Genomic DNA, 27165 nt, shown 5'->3' with positions numbered 1-27165 from the left:
ACAAAGAAGACTAATAATAATAATAATAATAATAACAATAATAAGGATACATTTTATTTGTAAAGCGCTTTTCTAGCACTAAGCACCATGTACTAATAATATGTACTTTTATGTCAGTTAAGTTATAAATGCATGTTTAGGTTTAGGGTATTTATTGTACCTCGGGGTATTCTGCATGAGACAAGTCTGAGGTGCAGCTTGATGGAATGTTTTTCCCTTTGTGTGAGCGCATGTGTGTTCGTATGAGTGTGTGTGTGTGTGTGTGTGTGTGTGTGTGCGTGTGTGCGTGTGAGCGTGTGCATAGTGAGGGCGCATGTTGGAAAGAGAGAAGGGTGGGGGGAAGGAAGAGGAGTTGAAGATGAGAGTAAAGGGGGTGAAAGGAAGGAGTGTAGGGGGGGGTCTACGAAAAGGGGTGGGGTGAGGAGGTACACTTTTGTGTGGGAGGAGGGTGGTGGGGGGGGGGGGGGGGGGGGAGTTGTGGTGGGGTGCAGCTGGAGGGGGAAAGAGAGGGAGGGATGGAGGCGAGGGAGGGGGCAGGGGTGGTGTGGGGGGCGGAGCTGCAGACAGTATCCCCCGCCCTCGTGCTCGTCTGTGCGCTCCACGCAATTACCTGTTCCTCCAGCACTGACGTGAGCGCGAATTGGCGAGCACATGCCACGTTGAGAGAAGAAGATCTGAACTGAACAGCAGCCACAGGGGCTCGCGAGGACCATTTAATCCACCGTACAAACCGTAAAAAAACAAACTCCAGCAAGTGGTTTAACAAACCTCTGAAACAAGCAGCCGACTGAGGATCTGAGAGACCCGCAAGGATGCAGTTGTTGTCCGCCAGCTGCGTGTGTGCCCTCCTCTTGGCCACGCTCCTCCGCCAAGGTAAGCTTTTGTCCCAATATCCGGGCAGCGGTGCTGTGCACGCGGGCTCGTCCGTGCACAGAAGCCGCAAGTAGTCCATATGAGGGGGGCCTAGCAGTCGCACCTGCGTGGGACCAAAACTTCAGCCAGGATTGTTTTTGTTTTTTTAGTTAGTGAGCTCTAATATAGTTCATGTTACTCGTAGCAAGTATCTAGTCATGGATGCCCAATTTGTGTGCATATGGTTTGCGTATGAATTTATGCGAGGATAACCCTTTCAGGTTGTTTTGTAAAAAATCATGATCTTATTGTTGTTTATTGCTATAAACCACATATAATGCAGTGGTCATTCGTATCCTTGGCAATTGTGTTATTTTATAATGCATAAAAAAAAGTCAAGATAAATGAGAGCAAGCAGTTTCTTTTAACTTAACTCACCTCAGTAAATGTTTTATTATTGTACATTCCTGGTCATATCTATAAAAGTGACTTTTCTTGTGTATACACGACTTATGTGAGATGAAATATTGTCCATTGTGCCATCCTTTTTTGTTTACCCCTTACATGGTGGGAGAGGCAGGCAGTGAGGTAGTCATCATCAGTCAGTCTTCACATGTGCTCATGCCATGATGTCATCATGATGCCTCACTTTTATGTGGTTTATTTCTGTGAACGCAGCCTGTTGAGCAGAATGATGCCTTGTTTACATCCTGTCTGAATTATTGTGTTTGTAAATGTTGGCTGTGGGGAAAGCACTCCTGACACTCTCCCACTAGTAATTACATGCAGGATTGGATTCATTGTGGACGTGAACAGTGAAGTGAATGTGTGCTTTTTTTTAAACAACTCTTAGTCCTAATTTCACATGCAGAAGGAGGTTAGGTCTTTGTCCAGGCTTCCTTGTTGTCTGCTCTGTCAGGCCAACAGGTAGCAGCACCATGTGCTCACATCACTCAGCCAGGCCATTAAGCAAAGTTGCACAGGAGCTCAAAGTACTCCCTTGGAAAGGAGAGGAGTGGAGAGGTTGATCTAACTGTACTTCCTTCTTCCATCTTGTCACACTCCAGTGGCGCCTGTTGTTGAAAATGAACACCATGCAGCACCTATCAGTCAGGCTCAGGTGGTTTATTTGTGAGGAAATTAATGGCCCTTTTAAGGTGTTTTTACACCGCTGTGCCGCTGCAGTGCTGTGTGCTTGAGACAGGAGGAGTGCACTGAGTTGGTAATGAGGTTAGACTTTATGGTGGTCCACACTGCTGTGTGTTTAGTTGGTGTGATGGTCAAAACATGTGTGTGTGTGTGTGTGTGTGTGTGTGTGTGTTTGCCTACACAACAGATGGTCAGTCTTGTTAAAACTGAAGGTTTATCTTGAGTGGTTACGAAACAAGAATGTTTGTGATTCTTCAATTTGCTCAATGCGGGCAAACAAATCTGACTGAAAGGCTTTATTGAGTTTCGGATTTGCAATAAAAAACGGCCTCGATGGTTGTAATAAAAAATAAAGGCCTATGTTTATTATATTGTAACTGATAAAAAAAGAACAGCTCCCGGGGCTTCGTCGGTAAAGGCCGAGCCTTTGCCACAACCACATAGAATAAAAAAACAGAGCTCTGAATAACTCTGAGAACAAATAGTCAGAAAGATGCATCTGTTTTTTTTGTTCACTCCCTTGTCTCCCACCCCCCCCCCCCCCCCCCCCCCCCCCCCCCTGAACAGACAGGCAGCTCTCAGTGTCACAGCTGGTATTACTTGTCAAGCGAGTAGGGCTCTCCCTTTTGCTAATGGACTAATCTCTTCTGGGGGTCACCCAATTTCACCTGAGATAGTCAGTCTCCTTTCTTTCATCTTTAACTGGGTTATGTTCAGACCTGTCTCGTGAATGTTGTGATGTTAACAGGAAAGAACGGCTTTAATTGTACACTTGTGTTACATGGGAGATTGTGTACAACTATGTATTTGTTTGCGTGTGCACGTATCGTCTTGTTTATAGGCGCTTTCCTCTTGATGTCTGAAGACTGCTTGTGGTTGTTTCTTCTTTGAAAAGAGATTTCTTTGTGACTTGTATTGTGTTCTCTTCATGCACAATTCAAATACATTCATGAGAAGTATGGCAACTCAGTCGAATCAAGACTTTGAATAGAAATGCTGCATCTTGGTCTTGTCACTTTAACACTTACTCTCTTGAAATAATTTAGTTGTTTGTTGATCGATTTAGCTCATGGCTAGCTACAGAACCCAATAAAATGGTGTCATCAAGTTTAACTATCTGAATAATTGAGGAAAGACATGAGGTAGTATTACAATCTGCAGCATTGAAAGATTTGATTGTGGGTGCAGAAGATCTTAAACGAACAAAGGAAACCAAGCTCCTATTAATCTATAATTTCTCTTACCTTTTGGAATTAAAATGCTTAAAAAGTGCCCAAATGTGAGATCTACACAACTCATTCCACTGCTGGATGCTTAACCCACATTTGGTAGCTCGTAATGTCTCTTAAAAAGTGGATTTTCTTCCTGCCATCGCACAGTTGGTATACTTGTGTATTTGATGAAAAATACCTTAGTATTGAGTAGGAAGTGAGACATATGCCATTACTCACCTAAGAATCACAACGCGAGTGAGATAGAATGAAGTGCACAGGTGTATAACAAGGATCATTCTGTACATTATGTCTTCTTCAGGCCTTGATCAGAATATGAAATCAGGGGAAATTTTAGCACAACGGCTGTTGATGGAGAAAATAGGGGGACACTTTCATGGGCTCCTCAAACAAGAGGGGGCCGTTCAGACAGGCAAAGTCGTACTGTAAATTAAAGCACCATTAGGGGGGGAACCCAGTCTCACTTCCCTTCAGGGGGGGGCTGGATTCCTACTAGCACCCCTGGCAGTGGCGCTTTATAGCCCGGATGTGAGGCTCAAGCCTAATTAACTACTGACATGGTAACTTCAGCTTTAAATTACTCATGAATACAAATAAAGAGGAAGCTAAAGGTGACATACAACTAAAAATATACAGAAGTTATGATGAAATTAAAACATAATCTTTGATGCTGCACAAGAACAAAGAGAAATTCGATATAAGGGTCGATCAGTAACCTGAAAAATCTGTGTATACTACAATTTACAATAAATGAAGCTGATGCATCAGCTTGTCCCCGGAAAAATTATGCTTTTAACATATGCATATGGACCATATGGTCAAATACTGTAGACCTTGAATTAAACAGACAAACAAATGGTCCTAGATTGTGTCAACAAGAGTACAATTGGACACAACTTTAATTCCGAGGTAATACAGTTGAATATAGTCATGTAGTAGTGTTTTCTTTAAGTCTGCCCTCCCCCCCAACAATACCTACCTACCTACCTACCACACACACACACAGACACATCCACCAAGACACGGAGGAGGTGAAGGAGGTTTTTAGGGCCGTGAAGAGGCCTACTGTCTCATTAGGATTCTTGTATGTGCAGTTGTTAAACAAGAAGGTTTGTTGTAGTGAGACTGCGGTGGAGAAATATGAGCTACCACATGAACATGCTGAGTTTCCTACATGTCAGAGAGAGACATTCACTTTCTGCTGGACTCCTCAAGCTGGGAGATGTGTGAGCGCTTTTGCCAAGAGAAAATGAAAGGACTTGTCTGGCAAAAGCAATCACTCAATGAGAAAAAGGTCTTTTGTTTGTGACAGTTTTACGCACATGATTATCAGTAAAACAGCAGTAATTGAATCTTAATTACACTTTGGTGACTGGTTTAGAACCGGAGTGTGAGATATATTTATTAATCACAGCTAAAATGGCGTCTTCAGCTGTTGATTTCTTCCGGTTTAATTTGCTCGCCAGGTTAAGAAAAGCCGGTTGAATGTAGCACTTTGTCGACTTTTGATACGTGCTGCACATTTACATGGTTAAACTGAGTTGTTGCAGTTTACTCTCTGCCATTTTCTCACTTTTCTCATTGTGCAGACAGGTTCCTCGCTTTGCCGTGCAAAATCATGGTTTATTGGTTATTCAAGGGGTGGGACCAGAGTTCTATTGTTTCAGCTATAAAGAAAGGCTTAACAACAGGAGAGGGATGACTGCTATGCAGTAGTGCTTCGTTCTTTATGCAGGAATACCCCTATTGAAATGCATGAAGGTATCCTTGGTTTTGGTGAAAGCCCAACAGCACTCTGAGATTGGGCAGCCCTTGTCTCGGGGACAAAAAGTGAGGTTGTTTCTCTCTTTTGTCATTGACGCAGCCCCCAGCTTTCACTGGATTTCCTGTGGACTCCCGCCGACTGTATTGTGATGCTGGCTCTTTTTTAACAAATGAGTGTATGATAGTGACTTCTTGCTCCCGCTCCTCTCTTTGTCATTAATATGGAACAGCACACACCCCTCGGAGAGGGCACAGAGTCGCGGCTGCCTCTCCCTGCACTTCACATGTGCAACCTGACTGGGTAGGGGTGGGGGTTTCTCCTCCATATGAAAAGCCTGTGGCCACACCCATCTTTAGCAGGGCCTGGATCTTTGTTCAAATTCTCCATTAGAGTCATTGCTATGTTTTAATGAATTCTTTGCAAGCTCTCCATTAACTGTGATGTTAATCGTTCGACCTCAGAGAATATTTAAGGAATACCATAAAGGGGCATATGAAAAGTCAGAGAGTGGGTTCTTATGCAGCTTTTATTTTTGTAAATTACAAAATTTGAATGAACTTCTTTTTCTCATTAAAATGTATCTTCTAGATTAGGCAAGGACAAAGGCACTTTTTCCTCCACAGCAGAGCGTCAGCAGCAGGGGCTCTTATACTGACCCATGATGGGGGTTCGTTCGTTTACGCCTCTACCTCTATTAAATCATTATCTCTGCCTATTTATGAGACTCAAGTAGCAAGACAGGAGATTGCTAGTGTGTTAGGCCTTTATTTTGACTGTCTGAGGTTCAAGGAAGTCAGGCAGGGTTGACAGAGCTTTTGTACAAAAGGTGAAACATCCATTTGGAGCCTGGGGCCAACTAACAAAATGACACAGACTTTTATTTTCCATTCATTTCTGAATCATCCTCTGTTAGGCCAAAAGCTTGTCCGCACTACTGAGAATTCTCTCTATTCATTCAGACGATGTTTAGCCATTTTTCATTCATGATACATTGTGCTGTTCCCTGTTACACACTGCCTTAGGGACTCAACAGAATAGTCTTGTGTCTCCATTTGACCTCGGTATTCACATTCTCGCCATTTTAAAAGCTGTTTCTTTGTGTTGTGCCGATGTCCACCATTCTTCCCTCATAGACTGCTGCAGCAGTCTGCGAGTGCCCAAAGCTATCTTTGATTATATACTGCTTTGGTTGAACTTGCCGGAGACGGGAGTTCTCATTCAAGGAGATTCTCTTCCACAGGGTATAGCAAGAGTAAATCTTTGATTGGAATTAAAAGCCTGACAGTCTGTTATTCACTAACAGTTGGTGCTTAAGTGTGAAAAAGATAGAAGATTAAATGGTTGGCTCATCTTCTCTGGGTCATCCATATATCAATACACTTGGGACTACCCGTGAACCTTTATGGAGGTCTAGAATATGCTCATGGGAAAGGGAAGAAAAGCCCAGGCATATTCTCACATGCTGGATGCCACCCATGTAATTTAAAATCATGGTGTTTTTCTTACAATAGTAGTTATGTTTTTATTTAAACTAAAGCTTAACTCTTTTACTACATTTCATGCTGCTTTATTTATTAGATTCCCAATTGATGTGATGCAGATCTTTATTAATTTTATTGTCACATTAACCAGCAAGCTATCAGCTACAATAGGCTGACTGCAGAGTCCACACCTCCCACCAACATGAGTTCATTGTTTAAACACGTTAAAATAGTAAAACAAATGGATTAATGGGGTTTAAAGTATGTCAGTGTGTAACAATTAGGGCAATCTTTTGGTAGGATTGTAATATAGTATAAGAAACATGTTTTCTTTAGTTTTCCTGGATCCCCTGAAAATAAGACTGGTTGTATTTTCGTGAGCTCAGATTGAGCCGTTTATAACTTCATACAGAACACTTTGTTGCACTGCCATGTTTCTACAGTAGCCTAGAAAGAACAAACCAAAGACTGGCTCTGGAGAGGGCCATTTGTGTTTTTTGCATCCGTTCTCCTACACGTTTGGCACACAGAAGAAGATTCAGTTGGGGGCAAACTGCAACCTCACCACTAATCATACAAATCATACACACTGGCCCTTTAAGAGACAATCATTTAATTTACCTGAAATATTTACCAAAAACTGTGTACAGAACATATATCCCAAAAATAAGGGATAGGCAATTTAAATAATTAGCCAACCAGAATAATTATATATTACTTTTAACTAATTATGTAATATACTGTTTATCCTTAAGCGAAACAGTTGAAATACTAACCTAAAAGTAATAGACAACCAGCAGGATTGTAGTATTATATACCCACAAATGCCTCAGAGAACATGTTTACTCTTCAATATTCAGCTGTTTCACTGCTAGACCTTACATGCAAGGTGAAGAGATGCTTGTCTGTTAATTAGATGTAGGGTTGCAAAATTCCGGGAATATTCAAAGTTGGAAACTTTCCACGGGAATTAACGGGAATATATGGGAATTAACGGGAACCCCCCAACCCAAATTGGTTTTGGGGTGTTTTGCCCTGAATCCTTTCAGGTCTAAATGCTTTCTTCCTCATTAACGTCCTCCTCACTGCTGTAAAAAGTTAGTCTACTGTATACAAATAAACTTGGTATTAAAATGAACATGGCTTCAGTTTACCAAGTAATCAATATGCTAGGTAATGACAAACAGTGTTGGGAAAGTTCACTTTCTACATGAACTAGTTCAGTTCATAGTTCACACATTTTAAAATGAACTAGTTCAATTCATAGTTCACACATTTTAAAATGAACTAGTTCAGTTCATAGTTCATAATTAAAAAATTTGAACTAAGTTCACAGCTCCAAAAAATTAACTAGTTCAGTTATTTTTTTCAATATGTTGGGAGCTATAATTGAAATCTCTATCTGTCTGCAATACCGCTCTTGGCCTCTACTCAACTCGGCGCTCTCACACTTGCCAGGCATAGGGCTGAAACGTTCAGACAACACTGACGACAAAGACGTTCAGAAACAACAGAACGTTTTATGTTTATGTTTATGTTTCTAGCAGACAATGTTCCCAACCAGCTGCATTCAGGGTCCAGCTGAGATAGGCGCGCATAGTCTTGTTCTCAACTACATTTAAGTTCCCTGTTATATGCTTTTGCAAAAAAAACATAGGCACATTTTTTTTTTTTTAAATTCCCATGGAAACTTTCCGGAAACTTTCCGCCCATTTGCAACCCTAATTAGATGCAATATTTAATTTTCTAATGGGACGTCTTAAGAGGTCAAGTAGCCTTGTGTTCTTGGGAAGAATCTCTATCTTTACACATCCCACTGGTGCATTTTAAACAGCAACTTTTGTAATGACTTAGACTCTTGACACAGGAAAATAACGTGCATGGCTCTTATTTCACTGTGTTGATGGCAAGGTGGTCGCAGAAGAAAAAGCAGGAGCGTTTATGAGCATACTCACAAGCAGCCTGTCTAACCGAGGCTCTTGCCATATAAAGTTGCTTTATTACAGTGCCTGTCTTGTCTAGAGTGAGGACATTGTTAAATGGACTTTGCAGCATTTCATTTTGAGTAATGAAGATGCCATAACCCATTATGCTGCCATTAATTTCCCCCCACATACATGTCGTAGATACAGGAAGAGATGACAAATAATTTGAACACAAACGGACACACCAAACCAAAAGCATATCACAGCCACTGTTTGTCCTTTGTTCACCCAATAATATCTCCCACTGGGTTTCGAATAAGTGTCACCTTTCTGCTCAGGGTACCATTCCCTCTGATATGCTTGAATGAATATATGTCTTATTGTTGTCAAGACCGAACAAAGATCAGAACCCAAATGCATGACTCAAAGCAAAGTAACAAAAAATCTCAGTTTTAATTAACTGGAAACAAACCAACAGAAAATCCACATGAACACAAGTAACATAATATCGTGACCTGGATACTAAGGAATTCCATGGACATGGCTGGTACTCTTGGAACAAGAAACAAGCCGAACTGGCACAGGACAAAGGGAGACGCAGACAATAGATACACAGGGTAAGGGCACAGGTGGAAACAATCGGGAGCGAGGCAGACAATCAGACCAGAGGAGAAACACACAGGGGAAGGAACAAGTTGCCTGAAACAAGAGGAGAGTTGACCTTCAAAATAAAACAGGAAATCACGAGACAACATGGACACAAGACACAAAACTTTTCCTGGACATGACAATTGTCCTCAGTAATGCATTTTCATATCTCAGGTCATTACATCTGCGAATATGCATGTTCTTAATATTAACATAAGAGTAGGCCGCTAAGAAAGTTACTTTTTAGATGTGATTTTCTCTCTTGCTCAGTTTGTACATCTTTTTTTTCCTTCTGCTGAGAAGTTCTAGTGAGCTATAAAACAGATAAATAAATACACAGCATAAATACACAGCATGCTAACATACTCACAGTGATAGTGTTATCATGCTGATGTTTAGCAGGTATGATGTTTATCATATTTACCGTCGTAGTCTAACCATTTAGCATGCTAACTTTTGCTCATTCGTGCAGATGAGTATGATGAGAAAGACATTATTTTTTAACAAAATAAATTAAAATGCATCCTGAGGAGACCATGAATGTCTGTTTGTACATGGGCTGGAAAGGTGATTGGCTGAGTATAAAAAATAATTACAGATTTTTTGTTGATCTACTAATCAAACATTAAACTCCACAACTCCATTCTGGACCAAATTCCAATGCAATCCATCAAATAGTTGTTGAGATATGTCATTTAAAAACAGCTACATTTTGACCTCATGGAAATGCCAGGGGACCACCAAAGTCAATAGGCTTTATTTGTTGGTGTAACATGAATGTCTGTACAACATTCATGGCAATCCATACAATAGTTGTTGAGATATTCAGTTTGGAACAAAGTGGTAGCCCAAACGACCGACATTGCCATCTGTAGCGCCTCGCCGCTAGCGTAGCTAGAAATACATTTGCATGGCATATTTCCAAATATGTGTGTAGTTTCTACAACTATAGCTTTTTTTTTTTTACACCACAGCAAATGTCCTTATTTATCAGTGATTCTTTTGTTCTGTTAGAATTTATAGCGCTTTCTTTACCTTCAGAGGAGCTGTTGCTCCAAGCTCCTGCATTTTTGTCTGACCCTGCAGTTGAAGTACCTTGTTGCCCCAGAGAACTTTCTGAACAGCGAGTGGACTCAGTTCGCTTGAAGGGGGATAGTCTGTGCAGAGCAGTCCCATGGAGATTTCTACCCCCGAGCTCAGTCGGCCATACTGTAGATATTTTGTAGATATGTTTCAGAGGTGCTCATTGACAGATTTTGTGTGAAGTGTGGTGTTTGTGTGCTGCTCACACAATCGGTTAGATCTGCAGGGCTTCTTCTTCTGCTCTTGTTTTGGATGTAAAACAGAGTGGGAGCGTTTAAAGATGTGCAACCCCAGGCTGGATGGTTAAAAGCACTTACCCTGATGTATGGCTTCTTCTCATGTCATAATGGAAAAAGAAAATGCAATAGCCACTCCTAATGAAATTATCATGCCTTAAAGGACCCGCCTACCCAAGACAACGGTGACATATGTGAAATGACATAAACTGAGAGTGGTCATCTGGTTTTACAGGAACAAAAGACACAAACAAAAAGCACAAGATGGGGTTTGTTATCTGTTATGTGTCTTCAGGAAAAGTAGGATAAAACCTATAGTGGCCTTACTTTGAATTGAATTGTCTTTCATACCCGAGTTAATTTGTTTCACACAAATAGTTTATAGAATACACAAATTTAGCATACAGAAAAAACAGCTTGGCGCCATTGGAGTTTACACTAGTAAAACCTTCTAGCCGAATAATGTTAGCGATTATCCCGCCACGTAAATCTGAACCTCCTGCAGTCATGGAGAGACTCAGTGGTGTTAATCTCCAGCCTTTCACAGTACTCCCATCAAAGCAGACGTTGGTCCATGGGTATTACATGTGAAACCACACAGATTTGATGTGCAAGCAGGTACATAATCCTTTGTATGTATTATCTGCATTCCATGTATTCCTCCCATCGCTCTCTGCTCTGTTTAGCCAGCAGAGGCTTTAGGACCCCCCCAGAGCCAGAAGCTAAAGCAGGGCACAATTTGAAACCGTCATGCCCTCTTAATACCAGGCTGTTTGGCTTATTGGAATGGGGAGCATTGCCTGCTCTGTTTCACAGCGAAGGGTTCGAAGGTCAGGCCTGTCATTATGAGTGCACAACAGCCTACATGACTCTTGGCTCAACTAATGTGAAAGTATCAGCCTCGCCACGGCAATTACCAGTGATGAAAGCTACACAAGCCATCTGCTGAACAAATGAAAATATCTACCTGTTAATATGTTCTGTTGTTTACAGCGTAACACGGCATGCATTATTGATATACGGCTAAGTAGGTGCTGTGCATTACATTGAGACAATACTACAACTTTTGTACATATTTCCATTAATGATCCATTTTGTGTTGGGGAAAATATTTGTCCATGGCTCATGCGGTATCTAATGAAGCACTTTAAGATCAATGAGTCAATGCATTCTTGTTTACCCACGTAGAGAAGTGATGGGCTGTGGGCTCATTCATCCCACTCTTTCCCCACCGCTCTGGGCAGGGCTGTGTGTGGCTCTGTGGCCAGCTCTGCTGTATGGGCAAGGCTGCCTTTACCTTCAACAGGGGCTTTGTTGTGGCAGCGGGTTTGATTGGTATCCTCAGGCACCTGCAACTGTAATATGGACATACAGATAGTATAATAGTAAACACAAGTGCTCCCCCAGGCCCAATGTGCCGCAGATGTTCAAAGGACTTCCTATTTATGCCGTTGAAGGGGCAAGGATAGGGTGGGGCCACTTTTACAGGATAGAGAGCATTTATGGTGGAGTCAGACATGCAAGTACTTGAACATAAAGCGTATTGCAGTTGGGGTAAATAGTCGGATGTGTAGCTGCTATCTAGGGTAATATAAAAAATAGACATAGAAAATATATAATTCTACATATTTTTCTACCAGTATGCATTAGTCTGATGGGGCAGTGGATGATTCAATCTATCCTCCTGTAGTGCTCTGTCTGTTTGCATATATAATGTGAAGAGCACGAGGGTTTGGCATGGGTCTTGGCTGTAACTAACTATCATTATCATTGCAGATTCAGCTGTTATAAACTAGAAATGCCCATCACATCAGTCCAAAAAACTGAAGATATTTAGTTTGCAATTATATAAAACAGAGAAAAGTAGCATTCGTGTTGGACATTTCTTCCTTTTAAACGACGAATCAAACAATTAAGAGCTGAAACGATTAGCAATTTGTCATTTTTCAAATGCCAACCAGTCTCTAGTTCAACCATCTCAAATGGCAATTTGCTGTTTTGTCTCTCTCTCTTGTATATCACAGTAAAATAAATATATTTTGGACCAGACAAAACAAGACATTTAATCGCCTTGGCCTCTGAGAAATTGTGGTGGGTATTTTTTCAACGATCTCTTTTATGGACCACACAATCAAATAATAAATAAGTATTTTATTAATCACTACAAAATCTTCATTAGTCACGAATGTTGCGCAAGAGGGTTTGTAGTGAGCCTAGGACTGTAACAAGTGATCAATTTAATACAAAATGAGTTTATGATTATTTTTATCTTAACTAATCAATCTTTAGGTATAAAATAAAATACAATTATTTAAATTGCTTGGTTTGTCTGACAAAGAGACAACAAATATCAATTTACAGTTGTAGAAAAAGAGAGAAATCCTTTAAAAGTTGCAATCATCATTGTGTTTGACTATCTGGCTTGATAAATGACATGAACATATCAAAAATACAATTCATTTATGTGAATGGATTAAATTTGTAATGGACTAATTGTTCCAGTCTCTCTTTTGCTGGATGACGTTAGGACCGAGGACCCTTTAGGCTATAAATAAAACAGATTACAAACGATGTCCGATCTATAATCGGACATCCTGGAAGTCAGTCCTGTTCTGGTAGCCTCAGTTGCTTCAGGCAAGCGAGGCTACCAGGTTTATGGAGTGTATGCATAAAACTGAAACCACCCGTCTGATGTGATACACTTTGTTTTGAATGTGTCAGGAATATTTTAAAACTGCATATTAACACATGTAGCTGCACAGGGTGGAGAAAAAATGAAAAGGTTATAACATCTTGAGGATTCACTTCATGGACTTTGATTTATGAGTATCAGTTCAAATTCGTCAGTAATTCAAAGGGCACTTTATTCATTAGTGAAAAGCATTACTCACTTTTCGGGGCTCCATCTGGAGCATCACACCATCTGCTGCATCGCTTTAACCCTAACATTTATTTTATTAGGCTGTAAACATTTATTTCATTATCTGTGTGACTTGGGTTGATTATACATCCCAGTGATTGCTGGAGGAAAAGGGTCTGTGATTTTAATTACATAGGCTGAAAATAGATAGCAAGTCCTATCCTCTCTGTGCATTGATCTGTGCCTCATAATGTCAAACTCTCAAAAGTATAAACATTTGGAATCCATTAAACCATGTGATCATATAGCGTTTTTAGGCTAAACTCAGATGCATGCAACTAAAATATTGTGAGTATAGTTAAAAATGAATCCAAGCTGCAGTTGATATGTTGATAATATGTTATTTTATTGTAAAAACTATTGTAAAGTGTGCTGTATCAGTGCTGCTGGAACGTTATTGAAGACTCACCAAGATTGTGCAAATATTTAAAGAAATCTTTGGATTTGAGAGCTCAACTTTTTTTCTGGAAAGTCTTAGAAGTGTTTAAGTAACCACAAGATACACTTTGATTCAAAGCCTCTGCGATTACAGGCAGAGTTGTTGTGTGTGGATGCAAGCCCATCATTAGGCATGGGCGAGCAGGACAAATTAAATATTGCTTGTGGGATCCTCCAGCATAATAACGTTTGAAGCCTCTTTGGCATCTGAGAAAGTTATCACATTTACATGACTCAGCAGTAATTAAAAACGAATGAGTGGTTTCTAATCACACCTCTAAATTGACTGGATTGGAAGTTATTAGGCTCCAGCTTTGATATCCTGTACACAAAAGCAGCAATTGATATAAATTCATACGCAAATTTGATACACATCCTTTCTTTGATGCTTTCAGGTATTGAAGTGAAAAGAGTATTGAATGTCAGTTGAACTCAGCTCCCTTTTATTGAAGAAAGGCAGAGAATTACATGTATTTCGTTATGTATTAACACAAAGACACAGTACACTTGATTCTTTTTTTAAATTCCTACCTGAGAAGCACGGTCATTATCGCCAAACATGGGAATCCATTAGCTTCCCCTATAGTCTTGGGTGCTGTCGGGTAATTTGAAAATCAATCTTGTTCATAGCCCAGAGCCGATGGTGGGTTAATGTCCGCTCTTCCTGAGACAGGAAAACTAAATAATTGCCCAAATGTTAGGCACTGCATTGCATTAGGAAGGGTTAATGGATAAGTAGTAAGCGTTGTGGTTGCGCTTTGTTAATGGCCTAATGTTGCCTTTAATGGCACGTCGTTAATGGGAGTTGTTGGCGGACGGTAAGAGTCAGGACTGTGAGCTCTCCTATGATCTGCCCCAGGTCTACCCACAGGCACCTCACAAGCACTTCTCCCCTCCGGTCCCCTAGCCTACGCCCTTCAAATACATAATTCACGATATAATGGACGTGATTTCTGAGTGCACTTAGCATCCGATCACTCCGACAGCAGGCTGCTGTCTTAAGAGCAGTCCCCACACTTGTGCAGCTCATCTGCTTACGCAATTTATGACATTTATTAAGAGGGTTTTTACGAAGGCTTGTGTGGTCGAGTGTAAAGAGGAGGACGTTTCAAAGAGTAATGATTAGTGATGATCACCCTTCTTGTAATGTACTTTTATCTTTCCCATCTGTCTCGCTCAGAGAAAAGTTTAACAAAATGTCTCTGTGACACTGCCAATGATGTGCAGAGGCATACACAAAGCTTTAGATTATTTTTGACAGATGCACTGTATATAAATGTGTTTGCTCTCCTAATTGTACCGTATATACATATGTTCTTAAGCCTTATGGTAACATTTATTTACACCGCCCTTGCATCCAGCACCAGCAGAAACTTTCCCCCTAGATATTAGCTCTCTTTAGTGCTTTGCTGAAGTTTTGCAGAACAAGCCAAATCAAAGCCTGAATTGTCTGATTTGATTGTGCTGTCGACATCTTTAGAGCGAGACCGTTATTTACTAGAACTTGAACATCATTTATTAAAAACTCTTGACAAAGGTTCCCTTTTAGAATATCAATTAAACTCACTTGCTAATCAAAGGGAAAAATGCAAGAGGTTCTTGAATTATTTGTAGCTTTTTCCGTGTTTTCTGTAAAACTTCATGTTGTGTTTCTCATCCAGCTTCGAGGCCTGAATGCCAGTTGATGTAAGTTAGTTAGAGTAAGTCTACAGCAAGGGCATGAATTCCAATTGCACGTATTGTCTGTGTGTTATTGAATGTATATGCATATCTCCAACAGAGAAGCTAATGGGACATGGTGTTGGCAATCTACCTGGCAGTCTGAGGTCTACTTGGTTTCCTGGCACTGTATTTTTCTCATTACCTTGCATAACGAGTCAAACACAGACAACGTGTCATGATGTTGAAATATTTTTCCACTGAAGCCTCAATAAAATTGAAAACTTCACTTCCTAATACATCAACAGGAAACATTCATTTTTGATACCAGTCCTTCAGAATCACATTTTTTCCCCATTACTTAAACCAAAGCGGAAAATAAAGCGATATGTTACTTAGACAGCGTCCTTAATGGTCCAGAATGCAATTTGGTCACAAGACATCCTGTGTTTTTGAGCCACAGAGCAGGACTTTCTGCTTCCTTTGGGCTTATTATTCTAGTGCTTTTATTGTCTTCACCTACACCCACAGCAGAGTGTTTTCACCTGTTGTTTGGGGATTGTCAGCAGGTATTCTGGAAATTGTAGGAAACCACAGAGGTGAAAGAAAAACAGATGTTATGTGCACTCAATCCTCTCTCTTGAAGAACTCAAAAAAGAAAAAGATTTAACAGTCAACAACTCAGCTTATCTACCTCTGTCATCACATTTTTATTCAAATATCGCTGCATTGTGATTGGTCAGCCTCACCCACTTCAAACCGACAATCAAATCCTAAAGAAATAAATCTCCCGTGAAATAACCAAAACTGGATTAACTTTGGCTGAAAATATTGTTATCATGTGAGACGTAGAAAGAAGCTGATTAAAAAATGTGTTTTGAGGCTATTTAAAACCTGCATTGAACATCAAGGATTTATGATATGAAAGATAACAACATGGTATTTCTTCAGGGAAGCAGACATCAATTAGACAAGTGGCATGAAACACCTGAAGGCAAAATAAATCTTTTCCTTCTCCTTGAGCCCTTCGCTCCTTCTTCGACTCAATCCCGGACGAAAGGCGGAAGCAGCAACCTGATCCCTCTGCGGCAGGTCTGCACAGGTACTGAAGGCCCTGCTCAAGACTAGTCTGAAACCAGAGAAAATGAAGCCAGCATTTACGACGCAACAATGGGAACCCGACAGGTGGGACGGCAGGCAATGCATTAGCCCTGTTCCCTCCCACCTGCTGTCGTCTGTAGGTGTCTGTTGACCACACATGATGCAGCAAATGAACATTGTTGTTTATTGCCTGAGGGGCAGAGAGCTATCGATGTGTCTCTCTCGACAAGTCACAGTGGAAACCACATTTTATATGTCGGGAAGGGAGAGTGTAAAGCAGGTTTAGGCCTATTCACTGACGAGGGCTATTTCGGTGAGCAGTGCTCTTCTGCGCTTTTCTATTCTTATATTTTGTAAAAATCTCCTACACACACAAAATAGTTTAGCCTTATTCCCCTGAATAACATGCACTATTAGCATGAGTTCTGTGATCGGAGCATTTCATTTGCAGAGCATAAATACTGTTGTTGGTTTGGTTGCATAGTGTTCAAAAAATGTGCCTATCCTGTCGGGGTGAAGAAGGGGAGCCATTATGCCTAATATACTCAGATTAATAATATAGTGTGTTGTACATAATTCTCCATTTGCTGTCCGTTCTCCTCAGCAGCACACAGGCTTGCTTTGCCCTGAGGTGACAACCATGGCTCTGCTCAATGTAAACAGGGAAAATATGAGAGGTTTTTATTTATCTTATTCTACTCTGGTTGGCCTGTTTTTTATACACAAAAAACAAGTCAATCATATAGCCGAAAATGATAAGGTAGATTTATTAATTAATTATAACTATTTCTATGGGGATTTTCATGCAAAAACTCCAAACATAAACATATTTGCTGTCATCAACTCAATATATTTGGTCTATGATCAGACAAAGCAAGAGCTTTAAAAACGTCACCTTGGATTAATTTTATCTAGACTAATTTCCCATTCCAATATTTTTCATGTGCGTCAATATTAATGTCAGAAAATATCACGCTGAGGTTTACGCCATAAAACTAATAATTTTGAAACTTATCGATAAGAATCTGCAGGAAACTTGATCACTTAAAAACACACCAAAAAACAAATGGTTCAGCTGGACTTCAGATAGAGCCTGTGAGGAGCATTGCAGAAAATGAAACCTTTTGTCCTAAGTGTTTCTGTCCATAAAAGGGACCTTCTCTTCAGATTGATTCTCTCTGAAGGACCTTTACATCCTCCTGAAGGTCAAAGAGGTGCAGGGAGACATCTTTAGGGTTTTGGATAGCTTTCTGTGCCCTGAAACAGATGGTGTAGCAAAACATGAGGCTTGTAAAAACGTCACAGATTCATTTCACACAATGTGGCTTTTGTCATCCCCAAAGTACTTACACAAACTAATGCCTGCTGCATTTAGGCCGCTTCATCATCAACATCAACAATGGAGCTGAAACCATTTCCAACCAATTATTCAGCAACTATTTAAATGAATGCTGAAAACAAGGAGAGTTCCTTCACAAAACGATTAATTGAAAAAATAAACAGCAGGTTTATGAATAAGAATGGCGTGTTGCAGCTCAAATCAGCAGCAATTTAAAAGACGACTGACTAAATTGGCAGATTTTTTTTGTGGTATTCTAAGACTAGACTAGTTGGCACAATGCCATAGCAGCTCTTTTATGACATGCCTGGGCTCGGCTTTGCTTTGAGCTTAATGCTACCGTGAGATGAACGGTTAAGGGAATCATCAAAGTCATTAGGATTCGTCATGTGGGAACCGCCACTGTCTTTTTGTGATTTATGCCAATCCTTCTAACTGTTGTCGAGATTTACTCAAAACACAACATTTTAAGGCATTAAAACAACCAAATTACTGCACAATCCTCATTTTCAGCCCTTAATTCGTTTGGGCCTCCGTTTTCCTTTGAATGTTGCAGCTGAAGGACGTGCGAGCACACTCAAACACACAAACACACACACCACACACACACCAAATGGGAGGGTGTAAGGTAGCAAAAACAGGGATATAGAGACTAGTGTGGGTGGTAGCTGATTTCCCTGGTGAGCTTATATCTGAGCTGCCGTCACCTGTCTCTTCCCAGTGATAGAGGCGCCTTAATCAGGAACATGAAAGTGTCTCCTGTGGTGCTGCCTCCTGTCTCTGTCACTCGTCTGTTACTTGATTTACCCGCACCAAAATATTAGCTATTATTTTTGTCCAGTATGAGAACTCTTCTTTGTAAACCAGTCACAACTTCTGCCTCACCATTGACAACTCCACTCTGTCTCCCTCCCCTCACATCCGCAACCTCTGAGTCATGTTTGACAGCAACCTCTCATTTGAACATCACATCAAACAAATCACCAGAACCTCCTTCTTCCACCTAAAAAACATTGCCCGTCTCCGCCCATCACTTTCTTCATCTGCTGCTGAAACTTTAATCCACGCCTTCATCACCTCCAGAATTGACTATTGCAATAGTATTCTTTATGGCACATCTTCCAAAATCCTAAACAGACTCCAATACATCCAGAACTCTGCTGCTCGCCTGCTCACCCACTCCCGTTCCCGTGATCACATCACCCCTGTTCTCCAGAACCTTCACTGGCTCCCCGTCCCACAACGGATCCAATACAAAATCCTTCTCCTCACTCACAAAGCCTTCCATAATCAGGCCCCCTCCTACCTCACCGACCTGCTCCACCACCACACTCCATCCCAGCGGCTCCGCTCCTCTGATGATCTCCTGTCCATCCCACATAGGACCAAGCACCGGAAGTGGGGTGACAGAGCCTTCTCCATATCTGCCCCCTCCCTCTGGAACTCTCTCCCCAAACTCATCCGAGACTGCACTGATCTTTCCTCATTCAAATCGCAAATCAAAACCCACCTGTTCAGAACTGCTTTTAATTTGTGATTGTTTGTTTTTGTTTTCTTTCTTATCAGGGTCCGAGCGACTCAAAAGTCCCTATTTATTTGTTTTACCTGTATTTTAGCTATTCTTATTTATTTATTTTTAGCTTTTAGGATGTGCTAATTATGTGAAGTGTCTTTGAGTATTATGAAAAGCGCTATATAAATTAAATGCATTCTTCTTATTATTATGAAGTTCCAGACATTATCACCTCAGGGCATCAGAAACTTCCACTTGGTCAGTGCTCCAAGGCTTCAACCTATGACTCACTACGTACCAACAACAAAGGAAACATACCAAACTCACCTGATCGACAGGCTGTTCAGCTGCTAATGGCTGAAAGAGGTCATTAGTGCATGAGGGGGCACTTCAACATTTCAAAAGAAAACTCTCCTCCATACTTATGCTCATGCCTGCCGACCTGTTTTAAAGCAATTTGGCCATGTGAACGCTGCAGAGACAATGCAGGACCATACAAGAACAATCCACACCTCCACCATTTACTGCTATGTTCTCAAGCTGTCTAATGTACCAATTAAGGTCAATTTGTGCCGACTGGATACTTTATTTTCTCTCATCTATACATGGACCATGCCATGGCCCCGCTGATCGCCCCGCCCTCCTCCTCTCTACCTCCTCTCTGTTTCATGGACTGTGGAGGTCCATTCATACATTGTCATATTCATGTAATGTGTTTATGTAACTCTGTAACTCTGTTCATCTGTACTCATGACATCTATTGCTTCTGTCCATCCGGGGAGAGGGATCCTCCTCTGTTGCTCTCCTGAAGGTTTCTTCCCTTTTTTCCGTGTGAAAGGTTATTTTTGGGGAGTTTTCCTGATCCGATGTGAGGTCAAAGGTCAGGGATGTCGTATGTGTACAGATTGTAAAGCCCTCTGAGACAAATTTGTAATTTGTGATATTGGGCTGCACAAAATAAACTGAATTGAATTGAATTAACAGTTTGTTTATTATATCTCTCCATGTTTTGTATTAGAATGAATGATGACATACTGTTAATATTCTTGTCTGCGAATTAATTTAAATTTACATTTTTTAATTGGGTTTATTACAATGCATAACAATGCTTTACATCCTCAAATGTGCATGGCCAGTTTTTGGTAAGGATATAATTTGGGCCATTTGAAAGATATTCTACACATTTCGGTTTTAGGCCAGAATAAGAAAAGGGGAAAGAAATTACAATTATGATTACTATTTTGCAGAGGATCTGGAAGTGAAGCCAATCGCAACAAATCACAAGGGTTAGACTGTTTGTATCCATTGCTCCCTCATCCGTTTCCTATAGACAACTTTTAGAAGTGATGTCTGCATAGCGTGTTTGTCAATGTAAAGTCTCACTGTTCACCTACTTTTGTGGTGAAGGATTACCTTATCTCAGTAAGCAGCAGGAGCTCTGTCTTCTGTTACTCTACATGTGCGATTTACTCTCATTGTGTAACAGTGTAATCTGCACAGATAAAGCCTTCTCCTTCATACAGACTGTCATAAAGTTCTCAGAGAGGCTGAACACAGCTTTATTTGCATATTCAAAACTGCCTATTTGAATTTGGAATGTAAGGAGTGGGTCTATTATACAGGAAGTGCGATAACCTTTCCAACCTTCCAGGGATTGCAATGTAACCCTGATATAACTCACCCTTGTTACTTAACAACTGTAAGATCCAGCAGACCAGGTTGTGCGGGACATTCCTAAGAAGTGCGAGGCTCAACACTGGGGAAACACGTGGCCCTGGATGCCAACTACTTTCTAAAAGTTTGGATCGTTCCTCGACCATTAGAGTATTCTGGCAATGGCATACCCCAGGTGTAACAAATAATCTATACTGACGGATTATTTTTGGCACTATAAACTAACTCCAAATATGAAATGTAGCAGGCTACCACTGGATCTGACACATATGCAACACATGTGTCCATGTCCTGCACAGAGAGCTCATTAACTCAACCTCCTAATAGATTCACAATGTCTCCATTTTCCGCCCCAGCGTGTGCAATCTTTTATGCCTCGACCAGAAACCTGCATGTGTAGCTAAAGCACATTCAAGCATGAGAGTCAGTTTCATTAGATTTACATTAGAAAGACAAAACAAGGGAGTGTTGTACAGCCACATTAGCATACTGTGTTTGCACCGGTAATCTGCAGCACCATTTCAGGTGGATGGGACACCCAGTTGCAAATATCTTGATGTGAGCCAGACTCTGTGAAGTACAGACGCAAATTCACAGCTCATTAGCTGCCCAGAGACAATTGTATAGATTTCCTCAAATGATAAAGAAAATAACTATTATTATGCATACTCATTAATATGGGAATGCAAATGTGCTTAGGGTTGGTAGTATAAGCTAAATCCCCTATCCAACCAAGAGATCGATCAATGCTTGACTTGATTTTAAAGTGTAATCCTTGAAATTTACTTATTGATGCCAAAGGAACTGGTTGTAGGTGTGGAACATCATGGATAATAAGAGGATTCAATGCAGGAGATAGTTTTAATTGTAATGCAGTTGACAAGTGACAGCTTATCCCTGTGTTTGGTGAAGAACTCTGGGTGAAACTGTCAGCAGTTGAAATGTGGTGAGGTTTGTTTTTATCCCTTGCTGTCACTATTAAATGTCACTGAGCCTTATTTAAATGCAGGACTTGAATCTATGTGGGGACGTGCCAGCCGTATCAGTGTATAATAGTTTCTTTATTGTGTGTTACATTGCTTAGATACAAAAAAAAAAACTGATTATAGTCATCACCACAGCAAACATATCATGCATGTTTAAAGCATGATGAATGTGCACAAAGCAGCCAGTGATAGGTTAAGCTATTGTGGATATTAAAGGGAAAGACATTTTTGGACTTACACTTTTACACATAGACCTATCTGTAGCCAATCAGATGTCGCCCTCATTTTCAATTGTTCTGTGCGCATTTGTAAATCTTGTGTTTGCATTTGTAAATATCTCTGTGTGCATTTGCAATTATTGAGACTGATCTGACCCCATAGAGTCGAGCTAGGAGGGAAAGTTGAGACGAAAACTTTAGTTGCAGTGCAGAAATGACATTACACTTTGCAGCAGTTTTGTTGTGCGTGAATATAATAACACAATTTCAGGGTTGAATGCACAAATAGTTTTGCGCTTTATACTGTAAAATTGACGCTGCTTTGTTCTCTTACACTTTACTGAACAGCTGATGAGCTGTTTTGGATTTTAGCTGTCAGATTTTTGTCTCCACACGCCAATTCATGCGTTAACTTGGCCTGAAACCAGAGAGGTCTGAAATGTGAATCTATATACCAAAACTGAGCAGCACCTCATTTTCAGTTGTGGCCATTGGCAGCCCATTCTTCCCTGGAGCCTTCTGGCTCTTACCCGTCATTGCAGCTCATTGAGACTCTTCTGCTGCCCCCCTCCTCCCATTCCCCCTCTCAAGCACTTTGTCTCCATGGCAATGTTTTTTAAAGACATTTAGGGCAGGCAGGTTTTTCAAGGAGTTTTTTTGAAAAAAGGTGGCTGTAAAATCAGCGGAACTCCATAGAAACTGCTGTTCTTATTGTCTAGAGGCAAACACTTAGTGGTATTGATAAATGTCATTCAAATATGTTACAGAAAGAGGGGACAGCTTCATTTCCGAATAATAATGGATTTCTATTTTCTGTCGAAAAATGTCATGCTGTTTTTGGAGCTGACCAGATCAGCCCTTCTGAAAAAGTAATTGAAATGTTTTTCTCTTCTTTTCTCTGGCACAGTCAGCAGTTTGGAGACTGTTATCGGCCTGTATGGGGAAACATTCGAGATCCCCTGCAACAATGGAACCATAAATGCCCAGGACATCCTCATGACTAAATGGAAATATGTAAGTCATAGTGAAGGTCAATGGTTTCAAAATGGTGATCTCCGTCTGACACCCTCTTATCATGTCTGAACCACGCCCAGTCTAAGTGCCTATGTGCATTAGGCCACTCATCTGTCCCTCCATCTGACACTTTAGGAACAGAAGGCTTTTTATTTGAATGCCATATGTGACATACATGTATCAAGTGCACTCTGCTCTGCTCTCTAGGACAAAGGAGAGGGACTTACGGGAGACCTGCTGGTCAAGCAGAAAAACCAGAATGTTTCAATCAGCGCCACTGATGAATACAAGGGACGTGTGAGCATGGCTGCAAACTCCAGCCTGCTGCTCTTCTGCAGCCAAGCTGACTGACCAGCGCACTTTCACCTGCATGGTGGTGACTGGTGACATCACAGAATATCCCGTTAATGTGGTGATCTACAGTGAGTACACGCTGGCATGCGTGTGAAATTGGCATTACTTCAGTTAAAGTGCTGTAATGAGTGACATGCAGCACACAAATAAACCACAACTAACGCCCTGTTCATTAATTAAAAATGTTTTAACGTGTTGTAGAGTCGCCGGCAGGCCTGGAGATTTCTGACAAAGCGGAGGACCTAGAGATTGGCAAACTTACTAAGGTGGGTTTTTTATGATAAACATTGCTTATACCTACATTATTTTACGCATGTAAACCATCAAGGAAATCCCTCACTTGAGCCTAAGGTAACTTGAGGCAATAGCAGAGACCATGTCACCACAGTAATGAGTTCTTTGAAGTGATTCTCATGAATTACTAAAGAGCAGAATCTCCTCTACTGCAATTAAAATACCCAAAGGATTTGAGGGGCTTAATAAATGCTTAGAGCATTTCATGGTCGGAAAGGCTCAGAAAAAGCCAATTTGCACAGATGTTTGATCATTTAAAAAGATGCTGATTCATTCTAAATTCATTACATGTTTGGTTTGTTTTCAATATTATTATATATCAAGTGTAGTTTATTGCTATTTTTTTTGTTTTTGTTCTTTTTTTGTTCCACAGCTTGGGACATGTGTTGCAAAAGACTCCAATCCAGCTGTAAATATCACATGGCAAAAGAACAACAGACCTCTGGTAGCTGATGGGAAAGGTGTGTATTCTTTATTCTGTTGGATGATTATAAATGACAACAAAACATCTCTTTGGAGTGCTGACATTTTTAAATGTTACATACACAGATGTATTTATTCTCTCTGACTGGGACAGTACATTATCCATCGGTGATGAATTGTGTGGCACTCAATGCAGTGTGTTGGTCGTGACACAATTGTTTTACTTTTTAGAGTTATTTGTGTATTTAGAGTTGTTTGTTTTCTGTCTAGGGATTCCATCCACGCCTCGGTGTTGGTGGACCCTGTTACTGGCCTTTCAACTACTTCTTCCATGCTGGAGTACTCAGCCAAGAAGGAAGACACGGGCGCTGAGTTTACCTGCAGCACTCGGCACACTGTGGGCACAGAGCTGGTGTCCTCTCCAGCGACCTTCACAATCACCTGTGAGTTCTATCCCTTTAATAACTGGACACACTTGCTAAACTGCACCCGCTTCTGTCTGCAGACAAGCTGTTGTCAGACTAACTTCTGCACAAAAATGAAAGACACAAACTAAATATTTCCCCCTGTTTACTGTCTTAATGCTGAGATAAACTGAGCGTCCTCCTGCAAGTAGCACTTTATATTTACCAGAACTATATGAGAGGGGTATTGATCCTCTCATCCAACTCTCTGCAATGAACTGAATAAACCCTATTTTAGCTTATTTTCCTCATTTACTTTGGTTGTCCATATAAATTATGAAAACAACAACAATTGTATATTGACATGGGTACTAGAATATATAAATATTTCCTATTGTTAAAAACAGGAAAATAAAATAAACAGTTTGTGGAGACTTAAAGTAGTGGTTTCTGTCTGAATGCATTCCAGTCTTGCTGTTGAACGTTTGGGAAAACAACACTGCAGCAGGGCTTTTTCTCCACAATCATTTTATACCAGGTCGATCTCTTGAAGAATGTTCTTGGTTGTAGATTCCCCCCCCCCCCCCCCCCGTTACAAACTTACTTTTTAAATATTGACAAGCTGTTTTCAGTTCAAATCTTGAATTATTAAGGCGGGATGTTTTTACTGTCGGTAATGTGATTTGTCTGTATTTCTGCTTGCAAACGTTACTTGATATGACATGACGTGAATTAAAAAATACAGTCAACGGTATCACTAGCCTGACTAATTAGGTGAGGTCGAGTTTCTTCAACAACACACACAGCGTCATCAGCAACCGCTCCCGACCCACAAATTTGTATTTATTATTTTGCAGATTACATTACAGTGTTTAATGTTATTCTTTTGCTTCCAGCCAAGAAGGACAACACTGACGGCACATTTTAAGGGTGACAGTCAAAAAAATAAATGAGGTGTGGATTCTGTAGCTCTATAGTAGGATTTATACCGAACGCAGCATTAATTATTGAAGTTATCTACTCAAGCTAGCCTTTTAAAGTAAAACTTATCTGTGCCGAAACACTTTCTTACAAGAACGTGGAGTTTGTCTCAGATAGAGCAAAGACATTGAGCTTTGAAAGGATTGTTTGGTCTAATGCCTTAGAATATATGACTACAATTCAACCATCTCCTCGGCTGCATTTTTTAAGTTGGTCTCTGTAGCGTGCTGACACAGCCAATCCCTGCAGTCGGCCGTTGGGAGGCACACGCTTTACCTAATACGCCCTCCATCCTCACGTGCATCCCCTCTCTGACTTTCCACCTCCTATTTTCTGCACAGACTCCACAGAGACCATGGTCCTTCAGGTCAGTGCTCCGGACCCTCTTGTTGAAGGAGACAACGTGAGTCTGAAGTGTATGGCAGATGGTAACCCAGCTCCTACCGCCTTTAACTTCCACCTTAAGGTACACGTGCTCATCAATATCTCATCGAGAAGTACTCCATTCATGCCTATTACATGTATTGTGTTGGTTCTCTTCAATAAGTCATTAAAAACTAATCACCCACCATTGTTTGCTTGTATGTCTTTGTAGGGAGAGTTGGTGAAGGTGGAAAACACAGATACTTACACCCTCACAAATGTGTCACGTAACTCCACTGGTGAATACAAATGCTCTCTTGCTGACGACCCAACAATGAAAGCAATCACAGACATCACAGTCAGCTGTAAGAGACCAAAACACGTTATGTTATTCAAAAGTAGAAATTACTACAATTTTGCCACCCGCCAGTGTAATGTCAGCATCATTTTCCTTTTCTACCTGTAATCTTTGTTACTATGAAAGCTAATTTTCTATTTGCTCACGAAAAGGACGTCCCAATGTCTCTCCTTGCCAGCCTACCTGTCTTACTGTGTCAACCTCTATGCCTCTAATAAGCTGCATCTGCAGGGCACTCATCCAATTCACAATGCTGTGTGGTTAACAACAGCAATGTTTCCACCATTGTCAGGCCGCTGAACAATCTCTTCACCCTCCTCTCCTCTCCTGTTAGACCTAGACATCAATTTAAGCCCCTCTGGAAGCATCGCCAAGAAGGTCGGTGAGGCCGTGGATCTAACTCTCCAGATTGATGCCTCTGGAGACGTCAAGGTCTCCTGGACAAAGGTAAACGCAATCTTTTATCCCACAAAGTCTGAATCAGTGAAGAAACATTTCTGGTTGGTATTGACCGTGCTGGTATCCATTTTATGTAATTCAGGACAATGTTAAACTGAATAAAGAGCCCAAGTTTACCAAGCGGACTTACGCTGACTCTGGCCGCTATGAGTGTGAAGTGACGTGGGGCTCCTCAGCCAAAAAGATTTTCTTGAGCTGGCTGTCAAAGGTAGAGCTTGAAGGTAACTGAGATGTTTGGAAAATATGATTATTTGCTTTGTTGGTAAGGTTTGGATGAGAAGATTCATACCTATCTC

The 27165-nt window shown here is 40.8% G+C and overlaps 1 protein-coding gene across 1 annotated transcript in view; it reads left to right on the top strand.

Annotated features, from left to right (window-relative positions):
• The first annotated feature begins 640 nt into the window (after positions 1–640).
• The window catches only part of LOC117741991 (CD166 antigen homolog A-like), a 31258-nt gene continuing 4733 nt past the window's right edge, over positions 641–27165 (top strand). The window contains 12 exon segments of the mRNA XM_034549305.1: positions 641–873; positions 23127–23233; positions 23441–23563; positions 23565–23655; positions 23789–23853; positions 24255–24346; positions 24575–24747; positions 26031–26155; positions 26285–26417; positions 26745–26857; positions 26952–27030; positions 27033–27077. Coding sequence (XP_034405196.1) covers positions 813–873; positions 23127–23233; positions 23441–23563; positions 23565–23655; positions 23789–23853; positions 24255–24346; positions 24575–24747; positions 26031–26155; positions 26285–26417; positions 26745–26857; positions 26952–27030; positions 27033–27077 — 1207 coding nt within the window. The 5' untranslated portion in view covers positions 641–812.

This window comes from Cyclopterus lumpus, chromosome 13 (assembly GCF_009769545.1).
Source record: "Cyclopterus lumpus isolate fCycLum1 chromosome 13, fCycLum1.pri, whole genome shotgun sequence".
NCBI classification, from domain to species: Eukaryota; Metazoa; Chordata; class Actinopteri; order Perciformes; family Cyclopteridae; genus Cyclopterus; species Cyclopterus lumpus.
Note: the sequence above shows the minus strand (reverse complement) of the source record. Positions and strands in the feature narration are given on the sequence as shown.